Source organism: Erpetoichthys calabaricus, chromosome 1 (genome assembly GCF_900747795.2).
Source record: "Erpetoichthys calabaricus chromosome 1, fErpCal1.3, whole genome shotgun sequence".
NCBI lineage: Eukaryota > Metazoa > Chordata > Cladistia > Polypteriformes > Polypteridae > Erpetoichthys > Erpetoichthys calabaricus.
The window spans coordinates 235,424,924-235,440,213 of NC_041394.2; the positions used below are offsets into that span (position 1 = coordinate 235,424,924).

The following is a 15,290-nucleotide window of genomic DNA, read 5'->3' on the forward strand; positions in this document are numbered from 1 at the left end:
TTATTTTTATTGTAAGATTCTAATCTTAATCTGATAGCCCTGGTGAAAGGCAAAATTCAGATCTATCTTTTAGATATAAAAGATGACACAGAATATAATACTGTATATGTATGCATGCTACTCAGCAGGTGCAGGGATTTCTATCTGAAGCACCAATCCCGAGGAATGAAAATCCACTGAAATACTGGAACAACAACTGGAGTCGGTTTCCTACCATTGCCAAAGTAGCAAGCAAGTTCCTGTCAGCCCCATGTACTAGCGTGGACAGCGAGAGATTATTCAGTTTGGCTTCTAATATGATCAACGAAAAGAGAAACAGAGTTTCCTGCGACAAGGCAGAGATGCTCTTGTTCGTTAAGAAAAACCTCCCCATCATGCTTAAAATAGAAAACATAGAATAGAATAGAAAACAATGATAAGCCTCCAGAAAAAAAAGTTATTAATTTCTTTACTGTTGTACGCTTTTCTTTTTTATAATTATAGATTGGTTAGATTTATTCCATCAAAAAGAAAGAAAAAAAGTTATGTGGTATTTAATACTGCAGACTGTAAAACAAAGGATCAGATAGCCAGCCAAATGTGGTTGAGCAAAAGCCATTTTAATGAATGTAAATAATCTGCAAAAGTTGTTAAGTGGCACTGCCTATTTCATTGTTATTTTACATTTTTTTCAGTTTTCATTTTTTCGATTATTGTTGAATTTGTTGTATTTGTTCTAGCAAAAAGAAAGAGAAAAGTGTTATTTAAAGCAACAACCTGCAAAACTGTTTCCCATATAACCAACAGGTAGCCAGCCAAATGTGGCAGATATCATTTGTTTTTAATGAATGAATGTGGTGTGCAAAATTGTTATACAAATAAATGTTCACTTTGTCTGTAATTCTTGTTCAGACAGATCAAGTCTCATTTTTCTCTGTATCTTATAAATATGTATATCGGCATCGGTATCGGCAGATAAGTACATAGACATTATCGGATATCGGCCCAAAATTCCCATATAGGTGCATCCCTAATAAAAAGGCAAAACTATAATAAACTTGGTACAGAACCACTTCCTTGTTCTGCGTACTAAGTCACTACAATATGCTCCACATGACACGCAATAACTGTTAGTTTTCTAAAAAGACCACTTTTAATATTTGTTTCTGATATATCACAGCTAAAGTACTACACTGTAGTTAAAATAGGTGTGGGCTGCTCATAATGACTCAACAAGAAAAAGAGAACAGAAAATGACATGCCTAATTGTCACTGTCAAAATTTAACAGATCAACCAACAGTACATACTAGGTTTTCTGTGTTTCCCCCCACAAACAATAGTTCAATCCCTGGCCCAATACAGCACCCCCATCCCCAAACCCCCCCCCCCCACCCTGAATCTAATCGCATTAAGACTTTCAGTATATTATCAAGATGCCAAAGCTGTGACACTCATGAAGAAGATTGTACAGCATTTTCACATATTTCCCTGCAATACTCACTTTTTATAAAGCCGCACAGGTGTCTAGGCTAGACACCCTTCCACGGCTTACCTGACTGCTGCCACGGCACCATTCGCTGCTTTTGTCTTTTCTGCTAACTTGATTGTCATATGTGGAGAGAAACTGCTGTAAAATACAAGCAAAGTAATAGCACTAGCAACAATTTTAATTTTCAAAAACAAGCACCTTTGTCAAAACAGAAGGATAGGCACAGAAGGGGGAAATATCATTTTGGGGGCTCGATGTTGTGGTTGACAAATCACATCAGTTAGAAAATATACTAACATCCTACAATTACTAAATTAGCATATGGTCCACTGGGGGCCTTGAAGCAAAAAAGGTTGAGAACCACTATATTAGTGGATCTAATAAAACAATTATCCATCCATCCATCCATTGTCTCCCGCTTATCCGAGGTCGGGTCGCGGGGGCAGCAGCTTGAGCAGAGATGCCCAGACTTCCGTCTCCCCGGCCACTTCTTCTAGCTCTTCCGGGAGAATCCCAAGGCGTTCCCAGGCCAGTCAAGAGACATAGTCCCTCCAGCGTGTCCTGGGTCTTCCCCGGGGCCTCCTCCCGGTTGGACGTGCCTGGAACACCTCACCAGGGAGGCGTCCAGGAGGCATCCTGATCAGATGCCCGAGCCACCTCATCTGACTCCTCTCGATGCGGAGGAGTAGCGGCTCTACTCTGAGCCCCTCCCGGATGACTGAGCTTCTCACTCTATCTTTAAGGGAAAGCCCAGACACCCTGCGGAGGAAACTCATTTCAGCCGCTTGTATTCGCGATCTCGTTCTTTCGGTCACTACCCATAGCTCATGACCATAGGTGAGGGTAGGAACATAGATCGACTGGTAAATTGAGAGCTTCGCCTTGCGGCTCAGCTCCTTTTTCACCACGACAGACCGATGCAACGCCCGCATTACTGCGGATGCCGCACCGATCCGCCTGTCGATCTCACACTCCATTCTTCCCTCACTCGTGAACAAGACCCCGAGATACTTGAACTCCTCCACTTGGGGCAGGATCTCGCTACCAACCCTGAGAGGGCACTCCACCCTTTTCCGGTTGAGGACCATGGTATCGGATTTGGAGGTGCTGATTCTCATCCCAGCCGCTTCACACTCAGCTGCGAACCGATCCAGAGAGAGCTGAAGATCACGGCCTGATGAAGCAAATAGGACAACATCATCTGCAAAAAGCAGTGACCCAATCCTGAGCCCACCAAACCGGACCCCCTCAACACCCTGGCTGCGCCTAGAAATTCTGTCCATAAAAGTTATGAACAGAATCGGTGACAAAGGGCAGCCCTGGCGGAGTCCAACTCTCACTGGAAACGGGTTCGACTTACTGCCGGCAATGTGGACCAAGCTCTGGCACTGATCGTACAGGGACTGAACAGCCCTTATCAGGGGAGCCGGTACCCCATACTCTCGGAGTACCCCCCACAGGATTCCCCGAGGGACACGGTCGAATGCCTTTTCTAAGTCCACAAAACACATGTAGACTGGTTGGGCAAACTCCCATGCACCCTCCAGGACCCTGCTAAGGGTATAGAGCTGGTCCAATGTTCCGCGACCAGGACGAAAACCACACTGTTCCGAGGCTCAACTATCCGACGGACCCTCCTCTCCAGGACCCCTGAATAGACTTTTCCAGGGAGGCTGAGGAGTGTGATCCCTCTGTAGTTGGAACACACCCTCCGATATTTGTGTTGTTTCCCTTTTGACATGAAACCAACAAAAGCAATAAAAACAGGATTAAAAGAAATGGGGAAACAAAAATTAAGCAATGTAACAACATTGCACAAATTAGAATTAGAATTGCTGGTGTGAAGTTCACATTCTGCATGGGTTTTCCTCCTACAACCAAATGAAGAGCAGATCGCGTTAACTCTAAGTCCCAAACTAGACCTGTGTTAGTGTAACTGCCAATTAGTGGGCCCTATCAGGGAAAGACATCCAGTTCAGGTCTAGTTCAAGCCTTGCACTCAATGCTGCCAGCAAAGGCCACCACTTCTGTAACACTGGATTAAATTTTTTTTTTTTTTTCCATTCAGCGGGTTTTGTGAGATTCTGAAAATATCGATTTCAATAAAACATCTACTCCTATAGGCCTATTGTGCACAAGACAGTGACATGGCTTTTTAACTTCAGAAGTGAGCAATTTGCAAGTAGTGGCAGTCTATGTAAATGCCGGCTGCCTAAACATTAATGTATGTTTTTGTAGAAAAAAAATGAAAAATTCAAAACACTGTTTTTAAGATTTTGTAAAAATTTTATCATTGTTAACTTTCCTCTATTTCTCTCACTTTTATAGATGCAGCTATCCACAGCTCTTTTAATTTCATGTAACATTACAACCATGTTATTAAAGTCATATATTTGTAGCGGAATATTTTGAACAAAATAAACAAATAAATATGCAAATAAATATAATGGATTCCGAAAGTATTCAGACACCTTCCTTTTCTGCACATTGTGTGCTGTACATTTAATTTGAAATGGCTAAATTTGCCATTTTTACCCATTAATCTACACTCAATAACACATAATAACAAAGTGAAAACATATTTTCAAAAAAGCTTGCAAATGTATTCAAAATGAATGTGAATGTATTGTAAAATGTAACTATTCCTCCATATACATTAGGTGAGAAAAAAAAACTTTTTAATGATGCTGTTAAAAACATTTGTTCACATGTTCTGTTAAAGATGCCATCAAGCTCCAGCCAGTTAAAAATTGTTATCGATGTATTACTGTAGCCCAGATGTAGGCTGTTGGTTCTGGAGGACTGTAGTGGCTGCAGGTTTTTGTTTAAACCCAGTTGCATAAATAGAACCCAATCCTTGCCAATAATACTTAACTTATGCCTTGTTAGTGTTAACAAATTCCTTACAGGTCTTCAGTAGGTTTCTTCCTTAAATACATAGAAAATAGCAGTGTCACTTGGGTGTGTCCAGATTTTTGCTGGAAGTTTACAGATGCAAAATACCTAAATCACACTGGATCTGGGGCTGAGGGGATCAAAAGTGAAGTTGCAGTAAACTGTTAAGGGAAACACCACAATGTGGACAATGGTTTTCTATTTCATCCACATACAATCCACAGTAATGACGATACATTTTAAGGTTGCAACAAAATAAAGTAATGTAAATACATCCAACCAATTCATTTCCTGAACTCCTTCATCGTAATCTGAGTGGAGAGAGTCATGTAACCAGCTTGGACCAATTCTTGTCAGGACAAATACGTTATCTCAAATGCACATCCATTCATAAATGACCACAGTGTCCACTTCAGTGATGGCTAATAAAATCCTACAATTTTAACAGAAAAAGCGAATAACACTTCTAATAAAAATGTCATGCTACTTTCAGGATTTTCTACAAACACTACTGTTAAATAATACACAAGTCTGCAACATATATACTAGTGAAAAAAGTAATGCTAAAGTCAAAAAAAAAAAAAAGTGCTTTGGGCATTTTTATGTTACAGCTTCACTATCAAGTGAAAACATTTCCAAATGTATATTTGTAATATTATATACACTTGAAGTAAAGCAAATGTTACGTTTTCTGTCTGTCTTATAAAAAATACCAGAAAAGCCAACAGTTTTCTTTTAGCTTGTGGAGTTCTTACTTGCACTGCAACACTCAATGAAAAACTGATTAAATCATGATGTACTGTATTGTTTTTATTCGTTTTTTTTTTCTTTTTTGTTACTTATTAGTTTATATTTCTATTTCTGAATTTTGTTTGCAAACTTCTCAATTTGTTTCCGGAGTCATCATTTTGTTTGTGTATTGCTCCTTTTGCATTTGTTTCTGAGATGTATTTGTGTTTTCAGTTTTTGTGTTTTACACTTTTAAGTATTCCGATTTGTTTTTGAGCACTACAATTTAGAGCCACCGCAGTTCATAATTATAGGCATAAAACGGAACAAGTTAGATGGAGAACCATTGGTTTCTTTGTCATTTACATCATATTGCTAGTAAGGAACAATTAAAAATATTGAATGCAGCTATTTAAGACTAACATAACAATGGTTGGGGAATATTACCAAGTGAGACAACTAAAATGAATCATAAAAGTGGAAGCAGCAATAACGGAATTCTCATTAAGAAATTAAAACCTACATCCACTACAGCCCTCCAGGACTGACTTTACCTACTCCTGCTGTAGACTGTTGTTTTTACTTTTGCATCTGAATAATGAAAAATGCTCAAAATACAGCAAACTAGTCAATTCAAGTTTACTACTGAAATGAAATGCTGTTAAAAATAAGAAACTGCCCCTAAAGGTACAGAACAAATACCGTACTGCACTGAGGGGTGATTTTCAATTGCTAAAATTTGGAAAATACATGAACAAATAAACTTAACACTGAAAGAGCTAAACCATTAACAAAGTAAAAACAAAGTTTACAGCGATTACTAATATTAAGATATGTAAAACAGCATACATATTTTACATACCCTCGAGTCCATGCAGTAATCAGTCAGTAGCACTGTCACAAACTTTAATATTAACAGAGAATTCATAATGTACAACTGTCTATCGTACTAAATGTCTTGCACAGAGATGAGGTTCGTAAACATAAAACTGTTTCTGACGCAGCCTAATTCAATATAGAACATCACCAAAAATTACCTTAAAAATAAACGGTCTACATCCGATTCAGTTACATTTAAAGTATGTTCCTTTATCGGCAATATTTCACTTAACACCGGGCATCATTAACGGACCACTGCAAGACTGAATAAACACACAAAACAGAATATGGCAAAGAAGAGGATGAAGGCAATCAAGATTAAAAACTCTCCAGTGACGTTTTAAATAGTTTAATCGTTTTTCCATTTGCGCGTTAACTGAAGGTACAAATTGTTTTAAATGCCCCCGTACTGTGTTTCCTTAAACGTGCAATACAAGACATGTAATTCAGCAGAGTGGTACATATTATCATGACATACTTACTTTTGTTGAAATCCCCTCTCCCGTTTGAAATCCAAGGTTAAAGTGCATGACGGGGTTACAGGGAAAGCGCAAGCGCATAAGGTTGCTTCGAATGACACGCATGCGCATAGCTTTCATAGTGTTCCGTTTTGTTTACATTATGGTGAAAAGTTTTATTGAAACGCCTGTAGCTCGTGTAATTTTTAAAGTGATAATCACAATTACCGAATGTCAGCGCACATTATACCAAATAGTGCTTTAAGTGCGTTCATATGACGAAATGTTTAATTAATGCACTATTATATGTTTTAAGGTTGAAGTCATTTTCGTTATTTAAATTGATTGTTCAATCTTGCCAATCTTATAAAAAATCGTAAATGATTGATATAAAATATTTTAAATGTTTTTTAGTTAATCTTATAGTATAGAAATCATAATTACAGAGTTGTACAACATTAGAAATGAGCTTTTTAAATATTTGGTTAGGGTTAAAGGCATCTTTGAAGAGTGCTGTTAAAATTTTCAGCTAATGGTATAATGGATAATGACCTTGGCGAAGTATCAAGCCAAGTGTTTAAAATATGGTTTTACCGCGAGTTTCATCTCCAGCTCTAATTTAAGAGTAAGACTATGCTTGTAATGAAAGTGCATTGAGTGGAAAGTGAGCAGTCTCAAAGCGGCTGTCAGATGTGAATCACCGTGTTGTGTTCTTGATGGATAATCTATTTCACATTCCCATTCTCCGTGCCCTTAGAAGTAACCTTGACGCGAATGCTGTGATGCCTTGGCGCTGTTTAAACAATCTCCAATTTTCACTGAGGAGAAGGAAGAAAAAAAATGACATCTTTTTATCCTACATTGTTAATTATTTTAGGAAAATACCATGGAATTACAGACCTTGGATTTAAAAAGGACAATAATTAAATTTTGTAAACAATGCACTATATGCACAAAGAGTTTTTAGGTGAGAGCTGATTGCATGTGTATGTGGATCTTCTTTCTAATTTGTCCAATTTCCTTCCAGTATATGCATCTGCATTTGTCTAGAATGTGCAGGGTTCATCTGAAATGTGGACTCTCAGCATATAAGAATGGTGAAAATAAGCCATCAGTTTTAATCACTTGATGAGAAGAATGATTAGGACCAACATATTAATTGAGCTTTATGTATGTGCATTAGAAAAAGTGAAGAAAAAAAAAAGAATTGTATGTTTCTTCTTTGTAAATAATACCTGAAGTATTTTTCTTGAAACCCATAAACCCATTTTAAATATGAAATTTAGTCTACCTGTAGCCTCATTCATGTAACACACCATTACCAGAGCAATACATGTGCTTTTTATAAGCTTAAAATTTCTAAATTTACTGCATTTCATATCAGTTTGAAAATACATACATATATATATATATATATATGGAAGAGAAGGTCTGTGATACGGTTTGCATATTTGCAGCTGGAGATCCACAAAGGGACAAAAAATGAATCATGTATCATAAAGTAGTTTTTATTCCTGAGCTTTCAACCCCTGCCAGGGGTCTTCATCAGAGCATATGCAAACTTAAGAAGAACATGTTCATAATAAATAAACTGTACACCCAATACCCCCCCCCCCCCCCCCCCCCATCACACTGACTTAGCCACCCACCCCCACCCCCTCCACATAATGTTTTGCTATATATTGCCTTTGATTCTTGTAAGTCTAAGCATTATCCCCTGATGAAGACCCCTGGTAGGGGTTGAAAGCTCAGGAATAAAAACTACTTTATGATACGTGATTCATTTTTTCTCCCTTTGTGGATCTCCATATATATATATATATATATATATATATATATATATATATATATATATATATATATATATATATATACAGTATATATATATACTCAGTGTAGTAGGCAACTAAATACATTTTAAGTTAGTGTTCCAATAATGCATATGTAAGTCTTACAGTACTAGGGTGTTGTACTGTGTTAGCCATTATGAATGTAGTGAGAAGTCAAGCAAAATGACACTTTTTATTGGCTAACTAAAAAGATTACAATATGCAAGCTTTCAAGGCAACTCAGGTCCCTTCTTCAGGCATGATGTAATCTTTACATTACATCTTGCCTGAAGAAGGGGCCTAAGTTGCCTTGAAAGCTTGCATATTTTAGTTAGCCAATAAAAGGTGTCATTTTGCTTGACTTCTCAGTACAAGTCTTACAGAAAAAGAAAATGTTTAGATGATCTTCAGCATGGATATGACGTTTGTTTTTTTTTTCCAGTGCAAGTCTGTGGGTATCAAGAGCCTTTGCCATCAGCATTTGGTTAAAAGCAGGAATCAGCCTTGCTTTGGCCAGTCTTCCTCTTCAAATGAGGGAGAAAATCCATGTTGACATGGGGAGAACACAATCTTCCTAACGGGAGGTGCACCTTCTTCCTTTTCCAACCAAATTTACCCATCTGATTTCTCTCCTTAATACTGTAGTGTGTAATCACCTACAATTAAGGTGCCAACCAGACTCTCAATCACAAACAGTATTTACAAAACAAATAAGTGAGTGCTTAAAAACAGTTGCTGTGAATAAGACTTCAGATAAGAACTTTTTTTGACCGCATGATGGCCTGGACTATAACTATACAGTGAACTAGTCATCATGGACACACTGAAGAATTAATAGGCTGGCAGAGATTCGATAATTGAGCTGGATATAACTTTTCCAAGAAAGTACACTCAATGTTCCAGAAATCTTTAGAAAAATACAACGGCATCAAATCAGTTCAACATGATTCCTGAAAGTGGTAGTGGAAAGGACATAAAAGTATTATTGAAAGTGTGTGAGTAAAGTAGGCCATGTTTGAAGTTTTTAGACCTACTCATGCCTACGGTAAGAAGGAATTTTATAATCTGCATGCACTGTGTATGAAATTTTGGTGTTACTTTAATCCTTACTGCATGATTATTCATGATTTGTAAATGGGTTTTAACATAGATTTTTAACAGTTAAAAATGGCTATTCATACATCTATTTCCAAGATTCACATGTTCTCATTAGAAAAAGTACCCAAAGGCTATTTCAGTGACATTGAACAGAAGGCAGGAGCCAATCTAGTCCAGTGAACTGCAGGGCACACTTATTCATACGTACTATAACCATTTAGCATTGACACCCAATGGGGTGTTGGAGAAGGTTCTGAAAAACCCATGTGAGAATGGGGAAGATAAGTCCACACAGATAATCACTAGGCTTGGAATCAAACTCATTCATAAGGAAGTAATGCTAACTACTGTGCCACTATGCCACAAACAAAAATATGTAGATAAAATGTTTTGAAATAATTTCTTTTTTTAATTTGCAGCCAATATTGATATAATTGAGATATGATAGAATATGTGTCACTATAAGAAAACACAAAGTTGAAATTTAGTTCCAAACATGTACAGTATTAAAAAAAGAAATTTGGTACAACACATGTGACTAATAGGATTTATTGCCATCTTAACAGAAAATGTTTGCCTTTTGTTTTCAGCATACATTTAAATCTGACCTTAACATGTTTACATAACATGTTTAGTATTAGAAGTTGCAACAAAAGCTGAATTGTTATTTTTCTTTTAATTTTTCTTGGACACCTATTTATTAGAAGATAAAACTGAAGTAGTGTAAGCTGTTCTAATTCAGGATGTTCATAAGAAAGCTGGTGAATTAGGCAGGAAGTATGACATAGTGGCTTAGGCTTTGGACTTCAAACCCTGACATTATGGGTCCAAATCCTGCTATTGACACTGTGTGGCCATGAGGAAGTCACTTCACCTGCCTGTGCTTCAATTGGAAAAACAAAAGAAACGTAACTAATTGTATCTGAAATGTTGTAAGTCAGCTTGAATAAAGCCAAATTTGTCAGCCAAATAAATAGATGTAAATGATTTACTTTACTAGATAGAAGTACATAATGAACAAGAATAGTTGGCTGAATATTTGAAATATTAAAGTGTGAGCTTCAATTTAAATGTTGAAAATCTAAATATTCCCGATTATAATAGAAATTTGTCATTTTCACTCTCTGATAGAGGGCTAGATCCCTAGTAGTAGATCAAAAATCAAAAATAACATAATATTCACAATCACCAACACTGAAATAATCTAAACCAATACCCCACATGCTTATGTTTGAAGTTTGTCACTTTTGTACCTTTTGAAAGTGGCTCTGAGAGGGCTAGGACTACCAATAAAGAATCAGATATCAAAAATATTATCATACTCATCATCAGCAACCTCAAAATAGAATAAAACAACACTACAAATGCCTATATTACCAGTCCCCACTTTTTCAAAGTTTTGTGTAAAGGAGAAATTTTGATCCTTCATATCCTATTAGGAGGTGAAACCCAGGCTTCAGTTGATGTGGCTTTCACAACTTCAAGTCCTTCTCATCATTTCTGCTAAAGACACCTATGGGATTACTCTTTGTCACAAGGGTCAAAGTTCCTGCACAAAACTTGGTCCAAAAGTGGTCTAAAACTTAGTGTTTTTAGATCCAAAAATTGGAAGTAACCCCAAAAATCTCGATATCTTGCATAACTAATAAGTTAAATATGTCCCGTAGGGAACAGTAATGGTACATTTACTGTTTTCACTTTACATGATTCCACTGGGAACTATGATTACAAAACCTAACATTAAATTTCACTTGTATGCAGATGACACCCAATTATAGCTTACTTTCAGACCAAATGACATTTCTCTGATGCTGTACTTAATTAGTTGTGGCAGTGAGTTAAAGGAGTGGATGGATGAGAATTACTTGTATCAGAAAAAACATATGGGGGGAATTATTAGGGGAGAATGACGTAGACTGCAACAACATTCTGTCACTTTTTAACTATTAAAACAATAACAATTAGTTTTACCAAATCAGGACACAATTTTGGCATTATCTTTGACACTAGAGTGTCATTTTAAATGCATATTTCAAAAATATCCAAAACATGTTTTTTTATCTTAAAATTGTTGGAAGCATTTTCAAAATTTGCTGAATACTTTGAAATTAATTCATGCATTCATTTCTAGTGGAATTGATTACTGTGCTGGGTTAGTCACTGGCTGTTGAAATCCTTCTTTGAGCAGCTTTAAAAATTATTACACAAACCAGAAAGTACAAACACATAACTATGGTTCTCAAGTCATTACACTGGCTCCCAGTTAAGCTTAGAGCTGATTTCAAAATCCTCCTTTTAACATATCAAGCTTTAATTGGCCAAGGCCCTGCTTACTTACTTAAAATTATGAATACTTACAAACCAGAGAACACATTGAGATCTCAAGATGCCAGCCTATTAAGAGTCCATGAACTAGTAAAATAACAGTGGGAGTTTTAGGTTTTAGTTACAGGGCCTGAAGCTGTGGAATTATCTGCCTCCCTATATATGAGATGCCACTTCAGTCTCAGCTTTTAAATTCAGTCTAAAGGCTCACTACATTAGACCGGGTTTATACTTCACGCGACGCATGCTGCAGCGGACACTCCTGCTATGCAAGCGTTTTACTGTTAGTACTTGCGCACGTATTTTATGTAACTCTGGAGGAATCCAGCAAGTGGCAGTGTGAGATTTTATCACGGTGAGAACAGGGTCGCCTTCTCTGTGTTGTGAATTGCCTGGAACACTCATTAAATTCCGATGACACCTTACCGCAATATGTCTGAAAAGGATGTTTAATGATTAAATCCATCAATTCAGGGATGTGTCCATTCCAGCAAGCATTGGGCAGGAGGCAGAAACAATCCCTGGATGGGGCCTCAGCTGATCGCAAGCTGAATGAAAGCACACACATACACTGGAGTCATTTTAGTGGCACCAAATCCCCAAATCTGCATATCTTTGGAAGGAAACTGGAGCATAGTGTGGAAACCCAGCAGGAAAACATGTACACTCCAAGCAGGGAATACCAGCGACGTGACTCCCTGTGAGACAGCAGTGCTACTGCTCCACCACCGTGTCACCCTCATGTGTGTAATTATTAACAGTATTCATTATTTAAAGAAATTAACGATTTATCTGTAAAATGTAACATACATACTTTAATGCATTTCATCATAAAAGTGATATCAAGTATAAATCTAAAGATTCTAAATTTGCAGAGAGTTGGAATATCATTTAATGTGGTCTGTGTGATGATCTATTGCTGCTTGCCGTTGCTGTCAGGTCCAAGAAGCTTGTAGCGATTAAAAACTGTGAGATTAAAGTGGACATTTTGAGATTAAAGCCGAAATTTCCACCTTAATCACAAAATACACATTTTCACCATGTCCTTAATTTTTTTTCTGTGTGGCTCAAATACAGCGCTGTACATTATGTTGCTGTTGTGAAGTTGCAAAAAAAAAGATGGCACAAAATATGGTATGTGAGACTTTTAAAATGTATCGTGTCATTACGATCGGGAATATGCGACGCTTGAATATAAAAGCACCACGAATGCATGTGTATGTTGGCATTTTGCTTCACCACATCGAACCATTCATCAAACATCGAAGCATGCACATCGATTCCGTAGGATCCGCATAGAGGCTTTCTGTCACATGTAGATAGTAAACAGAGACTCTGACATCATATTCCAAGTTTTATCACACTGTACCCCCCGACTTTTTGCTGGTACTGCAACTCGCGCACGCGTTGCATTAATTTCTGAGGACCTGCTCAGAGGACGCGTCAAATGAACGCTAGGAACGCATAGCAGCCATGATGCGTGCGCGTACGCGTTCTGAGCGTGAAGTATAAACGAGCCCTTAGTCTAGCATACCATGACTAGAGCTGCTGATTAGCTGTACATACTGCATCTCTGTTAGTCATTTGTACAAAAATATAAGTATATACTGTATAAGTATTTATAAACCATTACTAACTCTCCTATATTCTGTTTCTCTTTTCAGTATTTTGATGTGGCACTTGGTGGCACTGTTATACTGCCAAGCTGCTCTCCTGCTTATGGAAAAGTCATCTCAGATAAAGGAGTGTTGGAATCAATGGATGGAAATATTCTTTCATCAGATTTGAGAGTCCAGCACAGAGTCCACTCTTTTACAATTTTAATCTTCTCTGTTGTCAACTGGTCATAGTTCATCAAATCATCATTTCATTAATGAACTGATATTGCTGGTTTCCATTTACGTTAATGAGTTTCTACTTTGTTTTCTGTGTGTTTTAACAAATCTGTATTTTATATGTCCTAATCCTGTATTAAGTAATTAGTATAATCCATGGTTGTATTTAAACTGAAAATTTGTTCACAGTGGTCTGCACCTGCACTCAGTAAAGAGCACTATACAAAAATAAGTTGTATTGTATAACTAGACAGCAAGACAAGTCAAATGGTGTATCATATGTGGGGTTTTCTTGGACTGGTGAGTAAGAAGGTGCCAGACAAAAAAACTGAAATGATTTCAAAGTGTTCCTAAGTAATTCTTATGAACACAATATGTCTGTCTCCGCTAAGTAGATGATGAAAAATGCTTGCAATGACATTTTGTTTCACAACCCAGCTTTGTTTTCTCATTGATCACTGCTACGAATTTGAAATGTTTCTGTAGATCTTTTACACCATTTAGTAGAGCATATTAACTGCTTTAACTCTTGTGATAAAGAAATACAGTTCCTTCTGATAGAAAGTTCTGCAGTTATGACTACATAATTCTATTACATTAGGCTGGAAATTCTGTTGGGCTTTCAGGATCTGTCCTTGTCATTCTTATCAAATATAATTATAGCGTTCCGTCATTATGTTGTGAAGTTAAATATGGTTTACCTCAGGTTTGTGACCTGAGACCACCATTTTCTTTTATTTTACATGATACAATTAGAAGATATTGTTTGTAAAGTTTGAGTTTTTGCTTGACAATGTACTTTATCTATCCACCTAATGACGTTTCTCTTGTTGCACCTTTAATTAATTGCTGCAGTGAATTAAACCACTGGTGAAAAGGCTACAGAAAGGAGCATGATACTGTTACTGTTTTGAACTGAACTGAACTGAATGGTAATTTTGCTGAGTCAACATGCTAATTACACTTTATCTTTGACAAAAATCTATTCTTTACAACTCACATGTTAACATAAAGTCACAGTATTTTCACAATATACATGGTATACAGCAGCTAATTCGTGCATTAGTTTGAGCAGAATTAACTGCTACAATGAATTATTCAAAAGCTGCTTAAAATTTTCTGTTTGTAGCTTTCAGTTAAGGTGATTCAAAATATTTATGTAAGAATCATTACTAAAATTAAAAAGTTCTGTTATATAGTTCTGGTTCCTAGTCTTTCCATTTGCTTTAGACTGAGGTTAGGTTCAATTGTAAATCCTCTTCCTGTCAAATAATGATTAAAATGATTTTAACTCCCATTTTTAATAATTCACATATTTCAGAGCACACAGTGTCAAAACACTGATTTTCTTAGGGTTCTAATTAAAAATAAAACTATTGTGGGAGGCTGAGTCTTTGGCTATAGGGCCCCTAAACCTGTGGAATAATATATCTGCATAAGCAAGGGAAGCCCCATCTCTCTCAGTATGTAAATCCAGGCTGAAGGTTAATTGCTTTAATTTAACATACATGCATATTAAAGCTGCTGAATATGTTGTTCATATTGTGGGAACCTGCATTGTTATTATTTTTTATACTGTAACAAATTAGATCAATTTCTATTTCATTGCTTATTACATTGAAATAAATGTTTATGTATTAAAAAGGAAGTTTATTTGGGACTGCAACTGCTCCAATACTGCCCTAGTGCTGGACAGGATCAGGACTGTAGGCTGCCCTGCTGGCACATGCCCTGGCAGTGTTTTCATTGTCAATAAAACTTCAACTGTTGGTA

At 36.8% G+C, this 15,290-nt stretch overlaps 1 protein-coding gene across 6 annotated transcripts in view; it reads right to left on the minus strand.

Annotated features, from left to right (window-relative positions):
* The window catches only part of pot1 (protection of telomeres 1 homolog), a 120,651-nt gene extending 114,071 nt beyond the window's left edge, over nt 1-6,580 (minus strand). For 3 of the 6 annotated variants that reach the window (XM_051929814.1, XM_028812697.2, XM_051929841.1), the window contains exon 1: nt 6,455-6,580. In XM_051929814.1, the coding sequence (XP_051785774.1) occupies nt 6,455-6,571 (117 nt within the window). In that variant the 5' untranslated portion in view covers nt 6,572-6,580. The remainder of the gene's footprint in view (nt 1-6,454) is intronic. The other 3 variants (XM_051929834.1, XM_028812705.2, XM_051929829.1) reach the window with 2 other exon arrangements.
* Nucleotides 6,581-15,290: the final 8,710 nt, after the last annotated feature.